This window comes from Falco punctatus (genome assembly GCF_963210335.1).
Source record: "Falco punctatus genome assembly, chromosome: 4".
Lineage (NCBI taxonomy): Eukaryota > Metazoa > Chordata > Aves > Falconiformes > Falconidae > Falco > Falco punctatus.
The window spans coordinates 100,488,547-100,511,530 of record NC_137583.1 but is presented as its reverse complement, the minus strand read 5'-3'; the positions used below and the strand labels follow the sequence as shown (position 1 = coordinate 100,511,530).

Sequence of the window (22,984 nt, the reverse complement as noted above, 5' to 3'; positions counted from 1 at the left end):
CAGCAGCAGGTGCCAACCCAGTTAGAGGCAGTGAGGGAGACCATGAGGGTGGCTCAGGGACATGCTGCTGCTGTGCCCCTGTAGTCCTCCTGCCGCACTGACCGCAGGAGCTCGTTGTGTTTCCACCCACTGCTGGGGGCAAAGCACTTGGATTTGGCTGGTATGAGCTGTGAGTGTTTACTGGTGCCAGATAATAGTGGCCCTTGAGAGAGCCCTGCTGCAACACTGTGCTGTCCCGCTCTTGTCACATACTGCCAGGTCTTTGGGAAAGGATGCTTTCCTGACCCTGGTTTAGTGCTGCGAGCCGGGTGTCAGACCTGCATCTCCAGCTGTTAGACCCCAGTTAAAGACTTGCGGGGTGGCACCAGGCCACACAGCCTTCGCTTTTCAAGCACAGCCAGCACAGGGTCCCAATCCCTGCATCCCATGCCGTGGGAGCAGCACTGATGCCAAAAGACGAGAGACCCACGCCTGCTTCCCTGTAGCTTCACCCCGTTCCCTTACCTCAGTTTGGAAGCGGAAAACAGGAGCCCGTTGCACAGCTGTATCCAGAGCTGCAGTCGGGACCAAAGGCGTGAGAGCCAGGCCAAAGGCAGCGAGGGATGGGTGCACCACGAGCAAGGAGAAGTCACTGCAGAGGCCGCTCTGTTTTCAACTGATGGAAGAAATAATCATAGCAGTAAAAAGCTACAGCTTTAGTAGATTGAAACAAAATAGCAGGATCCTTCCAGATGAAAATGGAGGCCAGGTCGGGAGCTGCCTGCTGTGCTAGAGGACTCGGGTTTTACTCACAGGAGATGGTTTCTGTTGGCTTGCTGGGGGCTTTCAGTTGGCCCTGGGGGATGGGTGAGGCTTCTAAAAAAAACAACAGTGTTAACAGTGGCAAGTCCTTCCCTGGGTGGGGACAAATGGTGAAAGGGTGCCAGGGTGTCCCCTCTTTTCATGTTCAGATTCCCTGTGAAGCTCAACAGGGCCAAGGTTAGCCAGTGTTCATCCTGTGCTCCCAGAGGTAAATGAGAGCTGAGGGCATGAACTGCAAAGGTTCGAAATAACTTGGTTCAGGTACACAGGGGGACTCGAAAGCAGGGATGATGTTTCAGAGAAAACAGCAGCTTCGGCTTCAGGAGCATCAAGGCATGAGAGGTCACAGCAGGCAGGTTAGGGAATAAAAACTGGTCTTGTAGTCAGCAAGGGGCAAAGCCACAGCCATAGCTTTATACTGGGAAAGAGGGGGGTGTCCTGTGCCCCCATACATCCACACTGATGGGGACTGCCCAGGTGACTCACTGGAAAGCAGCAGATACCTAGCAGGGCTGGTGCAGCCTCACCCGTCCGAGCTCAGCACCTTCAGGGGTCAAGAGACGTGTTACGGTGGTAATAGGTGAACCCAACCCCTGCCGCGCAGGGGGCCTGCAGCGCTGGCACCAGGGCTGCTGAACAGGGGCCTTCCCGACAGCCCCAGAGGCCGGGACCCTCCAGAGCAATGAGGAAATGGAAGCCGCAGAGGTGGGCACCAGGTATGGGAAAGGAGGAACCAGATACTTCCCTTGCTCTGGCTGTCCTGCTGGCAGCTGCCACCACGTTTTCTCTGCCCATCAGAGCTGCTGAGGCAGGGCCAGCAGTCCAAATCCCAGCCCTCTGCCAGCCTGGCCCCCGCCCCAGCCCCACATGTGGGGTCATTCACCCGAGAGCAGCTCTGTCATTTTACTGGATGCAATTTTCCTGCTTTGGTGGGTCCTCTCGTTCCTTGCCCCCGAGCTGCAAACTTTCACAGCCCTAGCCACTGCAACACGCTCAGGTGGCAGCCACCGCATAGACCAGCGGCCGCTGCTGCCCCTCTGGAGCATCATGCCGCTTTGGAGGCATCAGCAAGACAGGGTGTCATATGCTTAATGGGGGCACGATTAAATCATCATGACCTGGTCACACAGAGCCCTTTTCGGCAGCCCAGTGGGACCAAAGAAGAGCAGACAGATGCTTTCCCCAAGCTTAGCACCCTCAGCCAGTGACCAGGCTGTGCAGCGCAGGTGAGCCCAGATTTGAGCACTTCACTTATCAAGGTGCCGCAGTTCCCCCACCCCAGCCCCCACCACGGGTGGCTGGCCCACAGCGCAGCTGCTGGTGGCACAGCCAGTGGGCCACTTCCCTGCTGCCCCAGAGCAAACCAGTGCCGGTGCGAAAGCATCCCCTTTGCTCCCAGAGGGAAGAGAGCCCGAGCTCCAGCTTTAGCAAACCCTTTGCAAAGAGCTAAATTACGCCCGGCCACTTGTGTCCGGGGGATTCATCCTATACGCTGAAGGCAGCAACTTAATTAGCTGCTAAAGCCGCTAAAGCCTCATGAGACTTAGACCTCACGGACGCGAGGAAATGAAGCTGTCAAGTTTTCATGCTCCCATTACCTGCCAGACTCTAATCCTGAGTTTAGCAGATGTTAATCCTGGCTTGGGTGACTTGTGAAGAGGAAAGCTGCTCCGTTTAGAAGTCACCCAGGTCCGCTGAGGCAGGGAGGACAGCCCCACGGTGGTCATCAACCTCGGTGACAAGGCTGACCAGGCTCGGACAGAGGCTCGACGTTTTCCTTCTGTTTGAAGCTGGCCTAAAGCAGCAGCTAGGAGGGGAAGGGTGGGGTGGGGAAAAGGCTTTGTTAAAATTTAAATATATGTTAAAACAAAGAAATCTGCAACTAGGATGAAAATGAAAAGCAGGGCAGGAACTCAACACAGAACATGACTCAAAAGATAATGGGTCAAATCGGGAGAGGCACCAAACACCTGCAGTTTCCACCGAGCTCAGCTGAGGAACCATACCCGTGCTTTTAATATCGCCTCCTCTATGCTCTTGCCTTTATGAGGAGTGAGTCATCTTGCGTCAACAGAGGATGGGCTTTATGCAATTATTTATTTATGTCAATCCCTCCTCCCTGTCCCTGCGCATCCCTGATCTCATCCCCCTCAGAAAATAGATGCTTTATTAAACAAGGGCTGGAAAAGTCCCTTTCACTTGGCTTTTGCTGAGACTCCTTGTTGTCCAGTGGCTGGCTGGCAAAGGAGACAGCAGGCATGAGCTGCACAGCACCTTGCAAGCGGTGTCCTCTATGGCCTTGTTTGGCTTTTTGGACACAGGCGCCCCTCTTCCTGCAGGGTGGAATGGAGCTGGGAACCTCCTCAGCTAAACAAACCCACCAGGGGATGTTCGAAGAGACCAGCAGACTCCAGCCGGCACACCCTGCCCCCCTGCCCCAGGCACAGACATTGCTCAGGTCTTGTACCCTCAGGAGGAGAAAGATACCAGCACAGGGCACTCAAAAGCCAGGGGAGAAAATGCCCCCGTTTAGCTCCAGCTGCTGCAAGGGACTCTCCTCTCCCTCCCTACCCTCTTTGCCACAGGCTGCATGTTTTGCTCCCCTTCCTGCTAAAAGCAACACAGCATCCAGAAGCAGACATGGACCACCGGCTGTACCAAGCAACAGGGTGGGGTAGCAGGGCCAGAAGCAGAGACACCTGCAGCATCTCCATATCGCACTGGCAGTGCCTGGGAACCAGCCCGGGGCTGGCACTGCTGCCCAGTTCACCCCCCAGGGCAAGCAACCTGGGGCAGAGGTGGCATGTCCCATGTCCCAGCCGTAGGCAGGAGGGCAGGACGTGACACCATCAGATGCCACTGATTTAAATTCCACACATGAAATCCTGTACCTACTGAACTGGAATGACTTCCAGCAGATTTTCCCGATGCAAAGCCAAACACGGCTCCAACAGTTATCAATTGCTTCTATAATACAGCTCAAGACAGAGAAGAAAACCACAGGAAGTACCGGCAGTGAAGGAATTTGGTCTCAGGAGGTGATTGAGGCAGGGGAAAAGTACGCTAGCAGGAGATATGAACACGTTCCTTAGTGTTTACATCCAACTGCCTCAGTGCAGACCTGAATAATTCATGCATTAAAACGATCATCTCCCACAGAGAGAATTGTGAGGATCATAACTGTCACTGTGCTTTAGTAACGGGTTTGGCTAGCCCTGGCCACACCAGGAGAGGCTTCTCTCAAAAGTGGAGCAAGCAAGGATGGACACACATCCTTGGAGGAACCTATACCATAAATCCTTGCATCAGATTCCACCAGCAGCTATTACCAGCCTCCCAACAGCCCCCCCCACCCCCACCCCCCAAGCAGGGAGCAGCACCCTGTTGGCAGGCAATGCACAAACGTAAGAAGAGACATTCCCTGACTGGAGAGTGAACTCCTTTCATTTTTCACACCTGCACTCCACATAACCTTGGTGAAACGCACTTTGGTTCTGCTCAGACCACCCGCAGCTTCCCAACTAGTATAAGGGGAAGGGGTGTGAAACCACCCTCTGCCCGCAGCAGACTTACGCCGTACACCATCCAAACCCGGCATCTCCTCAGTAGCACACGGCTCATCTGCGCTCCGGTCCTCATCTCACTTTCAGCACAAGGGGCTGCAGCTCTTCAGCTGCTTCCAGGGTGAGCAGGAAGATCTGGAGTAATAATGCAGCCGGCCGGTGTCTCCCGCATCCACAGCCACCAGTGGTGCTGGAGGCAACCCCACCTGTTCCTTAACTGCAGCCGCTGCCCCGGAGAGGTTTTGAGGCAGTCAGGCGGCAGCGCTCCGTCCTTGCCAGGGAGCCCAGCTGGAGAACAATTTAACACCCTCGGTGGCTCTGGGCAGAAATTCCTAACTCCAGCAACAGGTCTCTGCAGGAGCATGTCATAGTAGCCTCCTCCCAGCTGTGTAGGGACAGACAGGAGAGTGTTGGTGACCTTTGGGGACAAGGAAACCCACGGACTGCGCAGCCGCAGGTACACTGGCAGGGAGTCAGTTTTAAAGAGGAAGCTAGGAAGCATTTCGGGAGGAAGCTGGGGGTACTTGGGTAGAGGAAACTGCTTGCTGAAGGAACAAGCAGTGTATTAAGCCAGCCTGACCGAGCTTCCCAGTCCCTAGGTGATGAGAAAGGGCCGTTCGCCACCCCTTCCTCTTTTTTCTTTTTAAACCACCCATGATTTTCCTACCTCCAGACCTGGCAGCTCTCATTTATGCTAACCTTGAAGGCCATCATGTCTGCTGAAGATCACCAGAGGACACATCAACCAGAGACACCTCACCTCCAGCCACCCGGGGAAAAGAGCAGCTACAGCAGCTCCGCCCTGCCGAGACCCTCCTCCGCCAGCTGGATAAAAACCCATCACAGAGCTGCTTTGTGGGATACATGAAGAGTGAAAGGGGCTCCAAGAGGGGCCAGAGGCTGGCCCAGGGCATCTGCACTCCCAGCTGCAGAACTGCAGACAGGCAAAGTAGTTTTCTAAGCTGCTTTTCTAGCTGTGACTATACACCGTATGTTGTTTTCCCTTCCTCTGCAGCACAGACATACAGAAGCTCTGCCCCAGCAATGCTTCTTTCACTAGTACTTTAAAAAAAATAAAAATCACCCGGAAGTGTGGAGAAAACTGTGCTTCAAAAGATTTATTACATATATTTGTACATATTTTACATGAATGGAATGTTAAACATACAACCTAAAAATCAATAAAAAAATATTTTCATTCATGATTATGTACTGGCAAACCACTGAAAAGAGTACCTTAGAACAACTTAAGTCAACTTGCAATCATACTGTTCAATTTAAAGAAAAAAAAAAAACCCACAACAAAAAAAAAGGTGGTTTACATTAGACATTGCAAATTACATTCCCATTTCTAGTCTGGGTAATGAAGGAAGACATCTTGTCCATCACCACTGCACGTACGGGTGGCATTTCAGAAGACAGTTCAGAGTTCCCTCTAACTCGTTGTAGGCAGGGTTAGCTCTGTGGGAAGAGGCGTATAAAAGAGGGGAATATGTACTCTGCTCCCTACCAGCAGGTACCTGCCAAAGGATAGGACGAGCCAGAATGAGATTTTTCATTCAAGTGATAAGGTTAATGCTGGATCAGCACTCATTCAGTGTGATGCCGCAGCTTTTAAAATTAAGCAGTTCATTAAAACATCCCCTCTACAGCTAAGCCACCTCCCTTCTTCCTTGAAAGTTACAGTGCTTTGGCAATATCAGCTAGGAGGGAATTCTTGACTGTACGATATCAAAAAAACTTCAGCTTCATCTTAATATATACAGGAAGAGCACAGAATCACGCTTTGATGTCTCTTCCTGTTAGCATTTCACACCTTGAGAGCTTGTGACCCGTCGTGTTGAGAGGTGTTTACTATTAAATATAACAAATTAGCCATAAAAGGGACAGATTTGAGGGAAAACAAGAGGAACAGGATTCAGCAACAGATTATGTTCTTGCAATGTCGGGTTACTTACACTTGAAACTCTGCCAGAATCAAGCAAATCCTACTTATCATTGCAAAATCTTTGCCAAAGCACACCCAAGGGCAAAAGTCTCTCAAACAAACATACATAGATTAAAAGCTGCCAGAAAGATCAGCTAGCGGGCTTGCTGCCTTTTACTTCTTTGCACACTGGCAACTTACTAGATCAAAGACAGAACCAAGTCCAACCTTTTTCAGGTGCAGGATATTCCTATGCTGGTTTACCTGAGCAAGTCTTCAGCAACTAATAATGCCCCACAGTGAGGTCATTTTACAGTTTATCCCACCATCAGCTCTGACGTACTTAATTGAGAAATGACTTTACAGAACACGATGCAGCGATGCAGCAGCTTGGGAAGCCAGCCAAACTGTGCAGTAAGATAACCAAATGTAGCTTGAGACAACTTGAGAGTAAGGACTGGGGTTTTTTTCTACCCCCCCAACAGGCTAAAACATCTTCAACTTGACTTTAGAAGCAGGTTAATTTACATGGAGAAACATCAGAAGATTTACATTCAGGAAACAAGTCCTGGACATAGTTCTGTCACAAATTTCTCACGCAGAGTCTTTTGAATGACAAGAAGTTAAGTGGTATGAGCTGATGACACTGCTGCAGGAAAAAACACATCTGGCTGGGTTGTAGCAAACCTGTAACAAGTCCTCCTCTTCCAGCTACAACCTTATGTTACTTTTGTTGATGCCAATGGAAAGCCTGTCCAAAGACTGAGGGAATATGGCCTAAAATGTATCATGTCTTCAGCTAGGAAGAGAAGAAATTGATACTAAAATGACTTTTAAGCTTGGAAGGGTGCAAAGTGAATCATAAAATATAGCACTCATCAAAAAATGAAACAGTCCTCCACCGGCAAAGGCGAGCTGGAAGATCCCACAGCAGCACTTCTGCACTCCCGGGGACACGGTAGTCTCTCAGCAGGGAACTCCCAACTGTACAGCAAAATGAGTAGGTACAAAACAGCAATACCAAACTTGCACACAAATATTCCCTTTCAATATGGGGAATCAGCTGAAATTCACAGAAATTCAGAGAGATCATGGCCTATATCAAAATCAACATATGCTTTGTTGCTGTTTGCGTAGAGATAGCAGTAACATTCAAGTGCCAAGTTCCCTGCTTTTGGCGGAACACAGAAGAAATGGAACAAGTTTCTGAAGCCCTCACATGGAAAAGGCAGTGTACTAAAAGGACTCGTAAGCACATCTTATGTATTAAACATTTTTCATCCGGAAACACCAAAGACCCAAATTTATGTATAAAAATTATCTTTCCCGCATTTGTTGAGATTTTAGTCTTCTGGGAGTCAGTTTCACCAGCTCTCCAGCCTTTCAGTGAAGTCTTAATTAAAAAGCCAATGCTTCTAACGTTAAGAACTAGGATAAATGTATAAAGCTCGAGATTCAGTCATAACCCCCCCTTTCCATCATAAGGGGGGGAGGGGAGGGAAACAGGGGAGAGGCAAAAAAAAAGTCACAAGTATCCACCCATGTCTTTGTACATCACCTACATATTTCCCATTTCAAAATACTGCAGTAAACTTACCCTTGAACACGAAAGTTAAATTGATTGCAAATAAGACCACCTGTTTTAGGCTTTATTCTTCCCAAAAATAAAATACCACACATTTGCAGTGTGCTTTGTATTTTCGCTTTTACGTCCCACAGACCTCATCATTGAATGTACACATTGAAAGAGAAGTAGCTACACCTCCTTCAACTGGGAACTGTTATTACAGACATACTAATTTATAAGAGACAGGACAAGGGGTGCCCTGTGCTGACAGTAGCATGGCTCTCTTGGTATTGTATGGGACACAGTTATATACAACCCAACTCATAGCTACCTCCACTATAAACTTCAAAACACAAGTTGCTACGCAAGATACATGGGTATGTTACAAGTTCAGAGAAACCTCACATTTCAAGACAGCATGGAGTCTACTCTTCCCCTGCTGGCAAGCAGCATGTTTATGGCAGACCTGAGTATGGGAATTATTTCACACCCTTACATACTTAGGGAAGATACAGGTCAAATGACAGAAAGTACTCAAACAGCACAGAATTGGCAATCTCAAGATACTTACAGGCAAAGAAGCATATCGCACCGTAATCTGAAGTTATTGCTTCTTGTGGACAACTGTGGTATCCCTTGATCCAGACACACTTATTTGATGTTTACTTTCCCCTTCTGAAGCACGATGACTCAGGACCACTGTGAGGCTGTTTTTACAATGAAGGTGTTGCCTATGACTAGAGCTACATCTATAGCACGGTCATCGCCAGCTGACCAACACAGCTGGTGATAGAAAGCTTACGTAGGTGAGTTTCCACAGGCGTTTTCAAACCTAAGCATCACTCTCATGCTTCCAGGGTCATTCTAGGCTTGGTCTATATTTTTGACACAAGAAAACCTCCCATAGCCTTTCGGAAGAGATTTATGGATACCAAGAATGTCAAACTAGGATCTAAGACCGACCTCATATCAGTTCCTCAAATAATCCAAGGTATTGCTGCTCTGCTGTGCTGACGGAAGCAGCAATGGACTCTTGCCACACATCAGTGCAATTGCTAGTGGCATGCTTTTCAAACGCTGGTCCTAAACGTAGGACAGCAGTGATAACCACTGGATCTTGAAACCAGCTACCTGCATCTCAATACAGAAAATTAAGGTTTTGGGAAAAAAAAACAACCAACCAACCAAAAGCAAAACCCCAAACCAAAAAAAAAAAAAAAAAAAAAGCCAACAGTAAATGAACTAAAAATATGAACTACCAAAACCGAGCTTAAATTGTAAACAGATTATACAGTTTATAATATTTACCTACTTAAACCCCAAGCCAAAGGCTACCTATGACCTCGGAGCACAGGACACCAAAACACTTACCTACCCCCTTTACTTTATTACAGGTGAGTTTCTGTAGGCATGAAGCCAACAGTAAACATTAAATCAATGCAAATGCAAAAGCTGTACTTTCAGAAGACAGCAGGAATTTAAAACATTGGAAAAGTGGGCCTGCAGGCAACACCACAATTTGAGTATTACAAGTGCTGTAATTCCTCATCCCCTCCCTCGCCCCCATGATAATACAAGGCAACACAAGTAGTCTTGGCTGAAAAGGAAACTGTACAGGGAACACCTGCACATTTGATGTGACTACAGAATTGAAAGTGTGACAAAATGATTCTGCTCCCACTGAAAAAGAGAATACAATAGGGCCCCATAGTCACAGGTTCAGCTGAAACCACTGATGCAAGCCCCAAAATGTAGAAATCGCACTGCTGATTATGACAATTATCTAGTTTAGACTCCTTTAGATTTGCAGCATAACAAAGGCATTTTACAGAGCAACATTCAGGAGGATATATTACCCAGGCAAGAATTGCTCTGCAAACAAGATAGTTTAGTAACATGCACTGCACTTGTTCTCCAGATAGCAGCAGTTGCTCCTGTTCTTTGCCCTTTTTGATATGAATCACAGTAGCAACAGAAAGAAATATGTACTTAAATGAAAAAAGAGCAGAATTATTTATGTACAAGAAAAATGTTCAAAGTGTTGTGCCATTTCTTTTAACCATTGAAACCCACTAAAAATGCTGTCACTAATAAATAGTCATAAACTCTTCCCTGTGCTGTGAAATTCAGAAGCTACTATGTTTAATTCTTGGGAAAAAAAAAAAAAAAAAAGTATGCTTCTACACCCTGATACCTGTTCCAGTTTACTGTCTTTTTTTTTTTTCTCCTCTCTTGTTTTTGAACTGCGATACTTTATGGGAACGAATACTTATCCACAGTTTTGCTTGGTGTACCCCCCCAGAGACATTCTGTGTTTAGTGGAGCCCTGATGATACCAATATAATACAGTAAAATAATAATAATAATAATAACAATGATAATAAATTAGACAAATGCAGGTGCATTTTAAAAAAAACAACCCAAACCACACTGTCAAATGCTGGTCTCCACATGAAGAGACCATAGAATTAGACGCAAAGTACTACAGATCCTGCCATCAAAAAAACATTTAAACAAAGAAACAAAAACTTACACGTGTTTTAAAAATTGAAACACAAATCCCACCTCGATGTTATCTCGCCCACACCTATAAAAACCTCTTACTGTGCCCACATTTGCAATTATTCATTTACACCTCAGGAGGCAGCTTAGAGATGAGAGAAGTACAATAAAATAATTACCTGAAACATTTTTAAAAAAATACCCGTTAAACAAATTACCTTAACTGGCAGCACTTAAAATTGGTAATTCTTATTTTTTTTTTCTGTTTAAAAAAAAGTTGCATAGCTGTAAGATTTTGCTTTGCTGCATTTTTTTTGTTTGTTTTTACTCACAAGCAGTAAAAGAGAAGTTTAAGTTACTTAAATAGCAATACAGTGTGCAGATTTCAACAATTCCTATAGCTTGATCAATATAAATTAGTTACCTGTCTTGGTTTTACTCTTTGGACTGCATTGTGACAAAGGTTTAGTTACAAAATTTTGAAATATAGTATTCCTATGCAGAGAAGTTTATGTTTTCTGTTCTTGAAAAAAGTGAAGAACATAAAACAGGGTGTGAATTCGGTAAATTAAGGTCACACTGTTAGATTATATTTAGTTTGCCATTTACTCCAGCCAATGAGAAGGTGAAAACGTTCCCACTCAAAACCGGGGCCATCCTCCTGCAAGGGTCTCAGATCGCACGTATCGAACATCTCTGCTTCCACTTGAGGCAGTAGGAAACATGTCCAATAACCTGCTTCTTCACAGAACCAGAAGTTAGGCTGAAATTAGGAACTTTGGCCTTCGATACAAAATAGTGTCAGCAATGTCTGTGGGGAGTCGATTGTTACAGAATGTGCAGCATTTTCAAAATCCCTGTGTGTCCTTTGCATGAGTGTTTGGTATACCAAGCAGTACTGGCAAGTAACTGGTGTCTGCAATGCTTTTTTCCATGTCACTGTTCATCTTTGCCTTTTTCAGCCACAAAGAACTGTTAAGTCTCAAGCCAGGCACGCTGTGTTCAGCAAGGGAACCTCACATCTCCTATGATCAGTGGAAGCAGCTGTTGAAAAAGCAGAAGACCAAGTACCATCACTTCAGCTATTTCAGTATATGACACACTCAAATAGCATGGGCACAACTACCGTGTTTTCCTTCCCCTTTTTCCTAAGCCCCCAGTTATCACCATCTCTGCTGTCAAAAAAAGCAGACAGAATTTAACATGAGGTTAGACACCCATGAGCAGGTACAGAGACAGATGTGTTCATAAACAGTATGCAGGCTTCTTCCACAATACAATTTTGGGAGGGGCAACATAGGAAATGTGTTTGTTTATTAATTTTGACTAACACTGCCCTGAAGTTAAAACAATTATCCCTGTAGCAGGATACCTTCCCTCAGACTTCTTCTCTGCTACCCTTTTGACAACGATAGCACTGCAATGTGACCTGCAACGCAGATTCGTTAAATTAGATGAAAAAAATGAACAAATAAATGCCAATGAAGTCTTCAGATTATTTTTTTCTTGATTTCAATAGAACAATAAAACCAAACCCCCAGCTACCAGCCAGAATTTCAGACATCTCCATTTTGCTAAGAATTATGATGACTGTCAATGAGTTTTGCAATGCTTAGGGGGCAGTAATTTAATGCAAGATAAAGTTTTCGAGCTAGTCAACTAAAAGAATAAACCTATCCTTTAAACCTTTGTCACTGATTGCAGATCTGCAATCATTAACACAAAACATAAGCTGGAAAAATGTGAACCTCTGTAAGATGGGATGGATAGAAACATGTTTACATTTTTTATTTATTTATATATTTTAAACATTCTGGAATGCATTAACATGAAAGGGGTTTTGAAAATACCTAGTTTTAACTTTTTCATATGATTCCAAAAGCTTTCTGTCAGAAATAAATGCCAGTACTCATGGAACAATCCAAAATTACACAATTGTATTATTTTAATTTTGTTTCACTTCTGGAAATAATACTCTTTAAAAAGTTAATGCTAAAGCTTTACTGGCACTAACTTCCCATTTTCCAGTATTAAAACTGGAATGCATCATTTCAGACCATGTCATATAAGGATGCAGAAACCTTTTATATATTGCAGTATACATCAATACTTAGTGATTAATATTGCAGTGCTGAGACACAGTAGAAGATCCACAAATTAAAAAAAAAATAGCATAAAGAGTTATCTCAGATAATTAAGATATTTATTGTTGAAATGTATGAGTCTAAAAATAAGTATTACCTAAAAAACATGAATCTTGTCTTAATCTGATGGATGCTCAGGGCAAGATCTATTTACTTCAAACCATTCATCTATGCAGCTGTTGGATGCAAGACAAAAATTAAAACAATTGACATTAATACCTCGGGAACATTTAGCACTAAGACACAAATATAAATTGGCTTCTCATAGTTTCAAATACTAGTAGGATTTTATGTTATACAAAGAAGTATATGTATATACACACATCCCTGGAAAATTTAATAATCCCAAACCACACAAATATTTGGATATTAAACACTGTTGAAAAAAATAATTTCTGAACTGTTAACATTTTCTAAGGAAGCATTTTACAAGTTACTATCCAGCTTTTATACACAGGTTATTTCACTACTAACACATTTATATTCACTACTAACATCTTGCTTATATCATTCATTGACATTTTACTTCCTGTAGTTACAGACACTAGTGAAAACAAATATGAAACAGGTTTAAAAAGTGTCCTCTCCTCTCCCTCCAAGTCTATCAGCATTTCACAAAACTTAAGTACATGCAAATCTAAGCTCCCTCCCTATACAGGTGATTTTGCCTTATTTTTCCTGTGGGCTTTCATGCAAGAATGAGTAGACTACAGTAGGGAAAAATGACTTCAAAAACATTGGTGGAGATGCAGAAAGATGTAATTTTAAATACATCTTTAGTGTTGCTCCTATTGTTTCTTTGTTGTTCATTTTTTGAATATAAAAAGCAACTGAATTTTAGCACTCCTTTAAGCAACCCCTCAGAGGAAGTACCCAATAAATATAACCTTCTGGAATTGTATATGCATCCGGAGAAATACTTGCCCTTTATGATATATGCAGAGGCAAGGCAGCCGTGCTATAGTATCTCCTTGCTGCAGCTCTTCCAGGCATATTGCACACTCCCCAGCATCTTTACTCAGCACATCCTCTGAAGAAAGAGCACAAAGTTTAATGGTTAAAATGCAGACTGCTACAAGCGAAATGTTGTTTATTCAGAACATCGAGGACAGCTACAAAAGATACTCTTTGTCCTGCAGAAAGCCCAGTCAAGGTGAGGATCAGTCCCACACCAGCTGACTGAAGATTCCTGATGGAAGACCACTTAGCAGGTCAAATTAAAATATGGTTAAGATTCAGTTTCTCGCCTGAACAACACAGCTGTAGCTCAAAACGAAGTCAAGTAGGAAGACACCAATAAGCAGAAGAGGTGTAGCCATAATTAACCGCCAGTATCCCTTATACTCTCCCAGCAGATCCATACCCCACCACACAGGCTGCTTTGATCTGACCTGGGAAACCTGCACTCCGAACCACGCAGCCGCAGCAGACCCATGCTGTGCTGCTGACCCCAAGAGCTAGGTAAGCATTGGACATGTTGGATTCTTCATACAGACAGTATGTAATGCCTTCAGGGCTTTGAGGATTCATGCTGGGTGGGTTTTTCCTAGCTGTACCTTCTTCTGTGTGCTCAGTTTTTACCGCGGAGGTTAAGTTCAAGCCTGAACCTAACATTTCTCCAGACAGGACACTGCAGATGGTTATCTAGATAAAGATATTCTTAATTTCTAAACACTTATCTAGTGTATCACTTAGCCTATCATTCACTTTTTCTACTCTTCTACTTATTTCTCCTCTATACATCTGGTTTTCTTTTACCAGCCTTGCCGGAACTCATATTTCACATCTTTAACCTCCTCCTCGCACCATGTCAACATGTTCTACCACATCCCATCCACTTTTTCCTCAATGTAAAATATGCAACTGCTAGCAACAGGAGTGGGAGTTTTCCATCAGGGAATGATAGTGTTGTATAGCTCTAAAGACCCTGAATTCCTGGAGATACTGAATTCTTTGCAGCATTAACAGGTCCCCAAAAAAAGGAGGAGAAAGTAAGTTACTAGGAATGCACAAGAGCTGGCTTTCATAGAGAAGCTTCTGGGAAAATACATATTTTTTTTTAATAAAACCCTACTCTCTTGGACACTTCTCTTAGCCAGAACATGGGATGCAGAATTTGGTCTTAGCACAAAGCAAAACAGGAGCTCGCCTTTGCCGGGATCAGGTTAGCAGTCCCAGTTAGACATGACCTTGTACAGCACACAAAGCATTCCCAACAAGGAACCATGTAGCAACCAAGCTGGCACTTTCTGGCAGAGGTGCACACTTAGCAAAGTGAAGCCCACATGTTCAAACTTCCACAGTTTCATGGGAAAAGCTTCCCCTTCTTAACCAAAAGGAGCCTGAAGGGACTATTTATGTAGAGTACAGTTCCCAGGTATGACTGAGAAACCACCAGCTCTACGCTATTCTCTCTGGTGGCTCCAATACTCACCACTACAGCATTCCAAATGCACAGAAAATTACAAGCAGACAACTAAAAAGTTATCGTGCCAGCAAAAAATGAAATGAAATTAGGTCTGCCTTGTTTCCCTTAGAATGACAGCAAGCTGTCTTGCAGGTGCGTGGGTTACTAAAACAGCGCTTATTTCAGTCTCTGCTATATTCATTGGTTATGCTAAAAATACTGTATAATGCCACGTGTGGCATTTTGAAAATATTCAAAACAAAATAATAAACAATATATATCCACCACAGTGAAGAAATAAAAAATGTATATTACACATGGTAGTATTATCAGCAGACATCACATTAAGAAATTTATTTTGTTGTTCTATTAGAAGCTGAAAACTTCTGAGAACATTAAAGGTACCCAAGAGACAAAGCAATTTATAACAATACAAAAGATCTTTAAGAACTTTTATCTGTTGTTACAAAATCCTGACACTAAGAACTTGCCCAGAAGAGGGTGCTAAGGATAAATACTTCCTTGAGGTTGCTGGGGTTTTGTTTTGGTTTGGCTTTTTAATATGAAAAGTTGCTTTAATATCTGACACCAAGAGGCAAAGATTCTCCAGACAGCATTGTCCTGCTACAGAGATATTAATCTTTGCCTAAGGCACTCAGACGCTACGCTCCTAGACTGCCTCTTTGCACAAGTACTTTGCCAAAAGTCCAGTGAGCAGACCTACTCTCTTCCCACAGCTAGATTGCAGGAAGAGGTGCCATTAATAATTCAAACATGTATCATATACACAGAGCATACTTGTTAAAAAGTTATTTTTCCAGGAGTCACTCTATCAGATCAGCAGGTGGTACCCAAAACAAAATGGCACTAAGATACCTCCAGTGAATTAAACCCCAGCCTCCATCCCTCAGCGCTCTCAAAAGAGAAGCGTTTAGTCAAGTTTTGATGACAAAAGTTAAAAATCTGTCCAATAAAAATACAACTTATAGAAGAAAACATTCCCGTGAACTGCTTTCCCATCATTCTCTATTGTACAAGTCTGGCTTATTGTGCACTCCCCAGGCTGAACAACCCTTGGGTCTGAACTCCCGCTGAGCAATTTAACAAGATTCTGCACCTTTTGGCTAACACTAGGGCAAGGTGCCAATTCAAACATTTGTATTGCCCACCAGCCCTGGCGTAAGAGTCTGAGACTCCTTTACTTCCCTCCAGTGCTCTCCCCAATGGCCACTGGCCTCCCTCTTGCCCGTACTGGCCCTACTGCACAAGTCCTAGGCAAACAGCTTGCTGCTCTCCCTGGCTTCATCCCAGGCTTTCCCACTGGGATGAGCCGCTGGGCACACACTGGGCTTTGTCTAGTCACGTCAGAAAGAGCTGGTGTGAATGCTGACAATGGCTGGCATGGCTGGGGCCTCAGAGACATAGTTCTGAGTTCTGTCACCCCTGCAGAAGAGACTTTGTTAACAGGTCTCGATGCCTTTCTTCCTCTGAAATAACACGGAGTCAGCATTCCCTACTTCTTCTGTTAACCTTACAAATCTTACTAGGTTCATGTGCAAGACAAAAGCATTAATACTGAAAAAATTAGTACAAAATACCCAACTGCTATAAATGCCCACATGCAACTTGGCACTGCACATTAACAGACTCCAAATCCATGTAATTATGCTCATAATTGAAACCACACGTAGAGTGGTGACAGCAAACCCAAATCCTTCACGGACCTATGACACTTAGGGACTGACTCCCTTTTTAGGTGATTCGGATCACCAATCCCAGATAAAGAAAAAGGAGTAAAAGGAAAAAAATCAGACCTGCATCCGGTTAGAATTTGTTCTGTACTTGTTCCATACAGCACTCTCCTGTACCAACACTGGCTTATACCAGATGGAAGTCAGTTTAAGGGCCATTTAACACCACCTTTTAAACATATCTGTTACAGAAAAATGTGTAAATCATTTTGCACAGAACCACTGCAGCCTGAACTGTTTTTTTGTTTTCATATCTTCCTGCAGCAGTGATTCAGCAGATACATAGTATTCTTTTTCTTTTTCTCTTAGGGAAAAAAAAAAAAAAAAAAAAAAAGAACAGTTTGAGATTTCATCAATGTTACGATTAAAACATTTATGTGAATATTACCTAAATGGAACTGGGAAGAGGAAATAAGCAGAGGCCACATTTTTCCATTTCGCCCACACATGGGTACATACACAAACACTCACCGCACCCCCACATCCATCTGCCTTGCACCAAATAGTAGGTAAACACTCCTCCGCCTTCCCAGCTATTTGAACAAGTACTCACTAGCCAAACGCTGGTGTCAAAGATGAAATCTGGCAAAAGAGCGTAGTATTTCCCTCCTGTGTCTACTCAAGTACTTCTTCCTCCTCCCCTCCTCTATCCCTGGTTAATACTACTACTGTTTTAACTTCTGGTCATCAGTAATTTTTCCTCTTAAAACTCTACTTTTATCTTTACTGAAAAATACATTCTGCTCCACTCCTACATTTATAGCACAATAGGCAGTACTGAATTAAAATACAATCAACCTGGCAATTTTGCACGTACTTTACCAACTAAAAACTTTTTCTGGAACTTTTGAAAAATATATCCAACAACTATCAAAGCCACCAACTGCAGCCATGGTTAAAATCATAGGCAATGCCTGTGATAAAATAGTTTGTCTTTAAACAGAGGACAGCAAAAGCATGTGCAATACATATCTTACGGATTAAGTCATTAAAATCTGTGCTACTACTTTTTGGTTTTTCTTTTTAAAAACAGACAGATATGGCCCTCGGCTCAGGAAACACCAAGTCACAAATCACAGAGATGGCAATAGTATATGGGGAAATATCACCTTGTAGCTGCAGTATTTTATTTCTCTCTAGGCATTCACTGGGAACAGAACACCAAGTTAGAAAGACCTTTGATCTAATCCAGTATGACAATTTTTCAAAATACTTGTATTTTTTCTAAAACTTAGCAGTTTCGGTGTCTGTGGAAGGTGCCATCACAGCTAGCATAATAGTGAAGGACACCACAAAAGTACACCCTTTCAGGAACACGACTGAAACTTAATTGGAATATACTTCTGAACAGTATCTTACCAGCACTGTTATTGGTAAAACAAGACCTGTAAGAGGTTAGAAAAAATATTGATGAAACTTCCTTTAAATAGTACACATTACCATATATCTGTTACAAATTCCAGAAATAATTCTTCCAAATTCCAAAAATACCAGAAATAGTTCTTATTGCTCTAATACAAGCAGCTCCTCTAGATCAGATTCAAAAGGGAAGATTTTTAACATCTAGTGTTAATACTTGAGCCACGGTGAAGTGGTTTCCAGGATTCACAACACCAGAAAGTTGAGCACGTGGAAGTTCAGAATTCAGCTCTCCTGACTTCAATCGAAATTCCCTTTTATACTGCTGAAAAAACTAATACACATATGCTATTCAAACAAGCACTTGTTGCAACTTTTTGTGCACTTCTGACAGGCAGAATAACCCCAAACACCACTGCATGACTTGCATGGTAACACCTGGAACTTAAGCTGTGTAAAAACATCTTCCCCACCACAATAAACAAAACCATAACCTCTCTATACAAACTAACCAGCTACAACACGTGACACTTCCTCCAATACTGACAGTTTGATGAATCTGGGGAGTGGGGTCATTTGGCATTTCATTCTTTATCTCTTGCAATATGGTAGCCCATTACTGGCCTGAATTCCCTGTTCAAAGTCCAAGCATTATCCTAGTTTTCCCCTTCCTTCTCGTCTTGCTGAGTGTTGGTCCAACACTGAGATACCTATATATGAACAGAGACTTCCTGCACAAACGTTGCCTATAACCTTCGGTGCTCCCTCCTCTTAAGACACAAAGGTAAAGGGGAAGGAACACACAAACCAAAGTGAAAGTCACACAAGAAAAAATATTGGCAGAATCAGGCCTAAGTGGCAATACTTGTATCACAACACACACTGAGCTAGAGGGAGGTGGCTGCAGAAGTTTCATTGTTTCTCAGCTACCCCAATGTCTGAAAAACTGGATTTAGATTTTTGTGGGACATTCTCAGCTTTCAGAAGCCAGTTCTGAGAAACAGCTTAGATGCTTCCTGTTCAGACAGATAAAGATCAGGTGAACAGCAAAGAAAAAAATACTCACTTTTTGTTGAATAAAGATAGAAACTGAAATAGTAGCAATAGAAATACATTTTAGGGAGCAGGTTGAGTATAAAAGCCTGTATAGTCCTAGCTACCTGGATGAATTCTAATTAGGTAACCTAAATAACATAGAGGGGAGAGGGATTTGTGCACCGAGGGAAACAGTTCTTTTGTAAAGATGTTTGCTTCAGTGGCCACAATGGAATTTATCCACAACTTTTAAGATACATGGTGTCAAGACAAGCTACAGTTCTGCAAAAAAATTTTAAATCCCAGGTTTAAATAAAACACAGCTTTCACACAATGCCCAATTCAGACACCTTGCTCATAGACAAAGTCAAGCTTGCGTCCCAGAATTCCCAGCAGAGCTAGGCTTTGAAAGAAGGCCAAGTAGTCTGCGAAATAAAGCTCCTCGCTTCCGAGCAACAACGTCCACAGCCACTCCTATGCTGTTGTGATCAGTGTACCAATTTTCTCAGTCCGTATTTATACTTCTGGTAGAAGGCGCTGGGTGACATAGATACCTCTACAAGATAAATTTTATCAACCCAATTGGACGTTAAAAGTCTTGTGCTCCTATCTTGAGGCATTGCCAGAGTAGAGTGACTATGCGTTTCCACAGTGATTAAAGATTTGTTCTTGATACAGAGACAATTAATCTGATTGACTCCAAAACTTCTGCTTAAGCTACGGTCTTTCCAACTTCTGTTTAATCAGTTTGCTTGCAGTTTGAGACACCCTTGAACACTAAATCACCTCAAGATAGTTAAATGACTTTCTCTTGTTGCACTGACTTCTAAAGATAAGTTCTGCTTACCACATTTGTAAGTACCATGTCCTTAAACTATCAAGTTTTAGTCTAGAAAGGGCCAAAGAGCTACATCTGTTCACAAACAAACCACAAATAAACACTCTTGTCCTCCAGAACGCAATGTAGAGACTTTGTGCCAGCCTTACCCACCCTGTACTAAGTCCCCATTCCAACTGAACTGATGTATATTTGTGTTTTGAATGGCCCATGGGGTACACTTGCTCTTGAATAGTCTTTCTTGGCATGCTGTGTTTGTCCCAAGGCTTCCCGTGCCCCCCCTTCAGAAATACTATTCCTGAGAGATGAAAATACTTCTAAATATTGTCTCATCCAGAGGTGACTGGGTAAAAAAGCCTTGAGTGCAACAGTACCAAACTAGTGCCCCCCTGTCAAACCCCATTGCGAATGGTGCACCCCAGCACATACTGTCTGAAACAAAAGCTGTTTATTGCAGTGCATGGAACAAGGAAGCTGCCTTTAGGCTGTTTTCTTGGGTTTTAATCAATATTGCATGACCTCTCAGGTTATCGGGTATTAATCTTGAATGTCAGGAGTTAAATCAAAAGTAGCATGTAAAGGGGCAAACCCACAAGAAATGAAACAACTGCAAAATAAGACTCCTTAGGAAACAGTGTAAGGAACGATCACTTTGGGAATATCTCCTCCTTGGCTCCATCGGGTAAGAATGATTTACACTTCTCAAGGCTGAGTTTACCATCAAAGAGGATCTTACACCACAAATATGCTACAAAAGAAGGAGTGGTTGAGTAAATGGCCAGGGGCAACCAGCATGTATTGCTGACAAGGAGTTTGCTGCAGCTAGAGGACTGTTTCTTACAGGCAGCTGGAGATAGCTGGAATGAAAGAAACTTACAGAAGCAGGAAAGAAAGAAGAATACCAGTGCAGGATCCACACATGCAGAAATTAATCATTTTTATTCTTATTTCTTATCTTTGAGAGCAGAACAAAGCAAAATATTTAAGGGCTACTTATATGTACCTGCCAATCTGTACCAGTACTAAGAAATGGCTATGACAGATGAAAATGAGTTTAAGCCTGTTGAGAACTTGGGACTGCAATCTAGAGGTCCAGTCCAAAGGAAGCTGAACCATACAGTTCCCCCCTGAGCAATAGGCAGAATTTAAGTCTTGTCACTAAGGGGGGCACATTCAAGAAAAACAAGAGAGGCCTGAAGTCCAGTTTGCTTTGTGTAGCAGTTTACTTCACCAATGGTAAAAAGCCCAAAACAAACAAGCAAAAAAACCCAAACCCCTCAAAACTCCACCACAACCAACCAGGCATAAAACCCCATGAGTATTTATCTACAGAAGCTTCCTTCTGGGAGTAAATCACTTGGGAATCAGTTAATAAACTAATGAAGAAAAGACACCACTGTGGTCAGGAGGAGGGTGAAGAATTCCTTTCTTATACCGTGCAGAGACAGTTCTCTTCAAATAGCTTTATGGTCAAAAGAAAGACCTAACTATGATGCTGTAAGTCTGTTACAACAAGCAGCTTTTCCAGATCAAGAGTGGACATTAACACCAAGTGTTCACAAAGACTGGGAAAGTAAAGCAGAGCATGGACATGGCAGAGTAGGTACAACGGAAGATGGTTGGTTGATCAAGCTGAAAGACAGTTCTAAATTGGAAAAGATCTTGCAAATGCAGGGCATTGATGTGACAGTACAAAAGGATCCCCACCGAGGTTAGGAGATCCCTCTTGCTTTGCCAACTTTTTAAAGCTACTAAACTGATTTTATTCCCAACAAGGAAGAACAAAAAGGTTGCAGAAGACATTTTTTCCAAATGGCAAGGTTTTAACCATCCACCATCACTGAAACCATGGTCAGAAGCCAGACAAATTGCTTTGTAATGATTTTCAGTTAAGAATTTTCATTCCAGTAACAATTGGCAATAAACAGTGCGATGGGGATGTGTTGGCCTTGAGATCTGTGGGAACTCTCATGCACAAAATATAGGTGAAGTGGCCGCATTTAGAAACCTTCATGGAAGGAAAGGGTAGAGCAATAGCATCCCTGAAGAGCAAAGGCAGAGGGGGAATAAAGAGAAAAAGCTCAGACGCAGTTAGCTACCCTGTTACTCTGGGCAACTTAGGTTACTAAAATGGTGACTTGTTTTGAAGCTGGATGTAGGATTTGATTCAGTGTTTTGTTCCCTTTGTCCTTTTTCACATTCCTATTCCAGGCTTCCTACAGGTGCCCTGAGCACAACTAGTTTTGCAAAGTCTTTTTTCCAGTCTTTTAACATTGGCCAAATAATTGACTCATTTCTTTGCAGGCCTGTAGAGGACTTTGGTTTGATCTGATGCAAAATGAATGCGTAGGGTGCACTAAGGAAGATGGCATGAAAGATGGGACTACAAGCCTAAGTTCAAAACAGGAGGAGAGGAGAAAAACAGGTGTGTCTGACTAAGACACTATTCTTAGGGAAGATACAATGCATTACTGAGCAACACACAATGAAAACACTGGTGCCAAAATTCAGCGTGCCTAAAGTCTGGCTTATTAGCCCCAGTGCCAGGTGCTAGGCCTACAGGGTGCTTTTCCCAGCAGGCTCGAGATCACTCCTCTCCAAGTTAGAGCTGAATGTTTCGTGTCAATGTGCATACCCAGAACAGGGGTATAAATCATAATTTTTACTTGTCTGCTTTTTCAATTCACAGCAGACAGATTGCTTTTTACAAGCTATTCCTATTTTAAATGCAATTATCCTGGCGATACAGATGGAATGCAAAACATGTCTGAATGCAAAAAGTTCTGATAACATCAAATACTGAGTCGGAGTTCTCAAAGTTATCTCTGTTTTTCTGCTCTACACTAACCTGTAATCCAGTATTATAATTTGTTCCAGCAAGCATAGAGATACAGTACTTCTGGTGCTAACAGGTACCTACAAGTTTTTACTATCCTAGTAAGATCGCAAGTATACGGATCTTTAATTTCAAGGAGAAAAACCTCAACAAAGTGCCAATAAATCTTCCTTTGTATTTTAAAGCATATAGCATCAATGTATAGATCCTAGCAATTTAAGTTCAAGAAAAGACACACACATAATTTCAACAGC

At 43.0% G+C, this 22,984-nt stretch overlaps 1 protein-coding gene across 1 annotated transcript in view; it reads right to left on the bottom strand.

Annotated features, from left to right (window-relative positions):
- Positions 1-5,467: 5,467 nt before the first annotated feature.
- Positions 5,468-22,984, bottom strand: part of ZNRF2 (zinc and ring finger 2) — a 60,279-nt gene continuing 42,762 nt past the window's right edge. The window contains exons 3-5 of the mRNA XM_080387311.1: positions 13,429-13,534; positions 12,605-12,680; positions 5,468-11,406 (exon numbers count right to left, since the gene is read on the bottom strand). Of these exons, the coding sequence (XP_080243437.1) occupies positions 12,623-12,680; positions 13,429-13,534 (164 nt within the window). The 3' untranslated portion in view covers positions 5,468-11,406; positions 12,605-12,622. The remainder of the gene's footprint in view (positions 11,407-12,604; positions 12,681-13,428; positions 13,535-22,984) is intronic.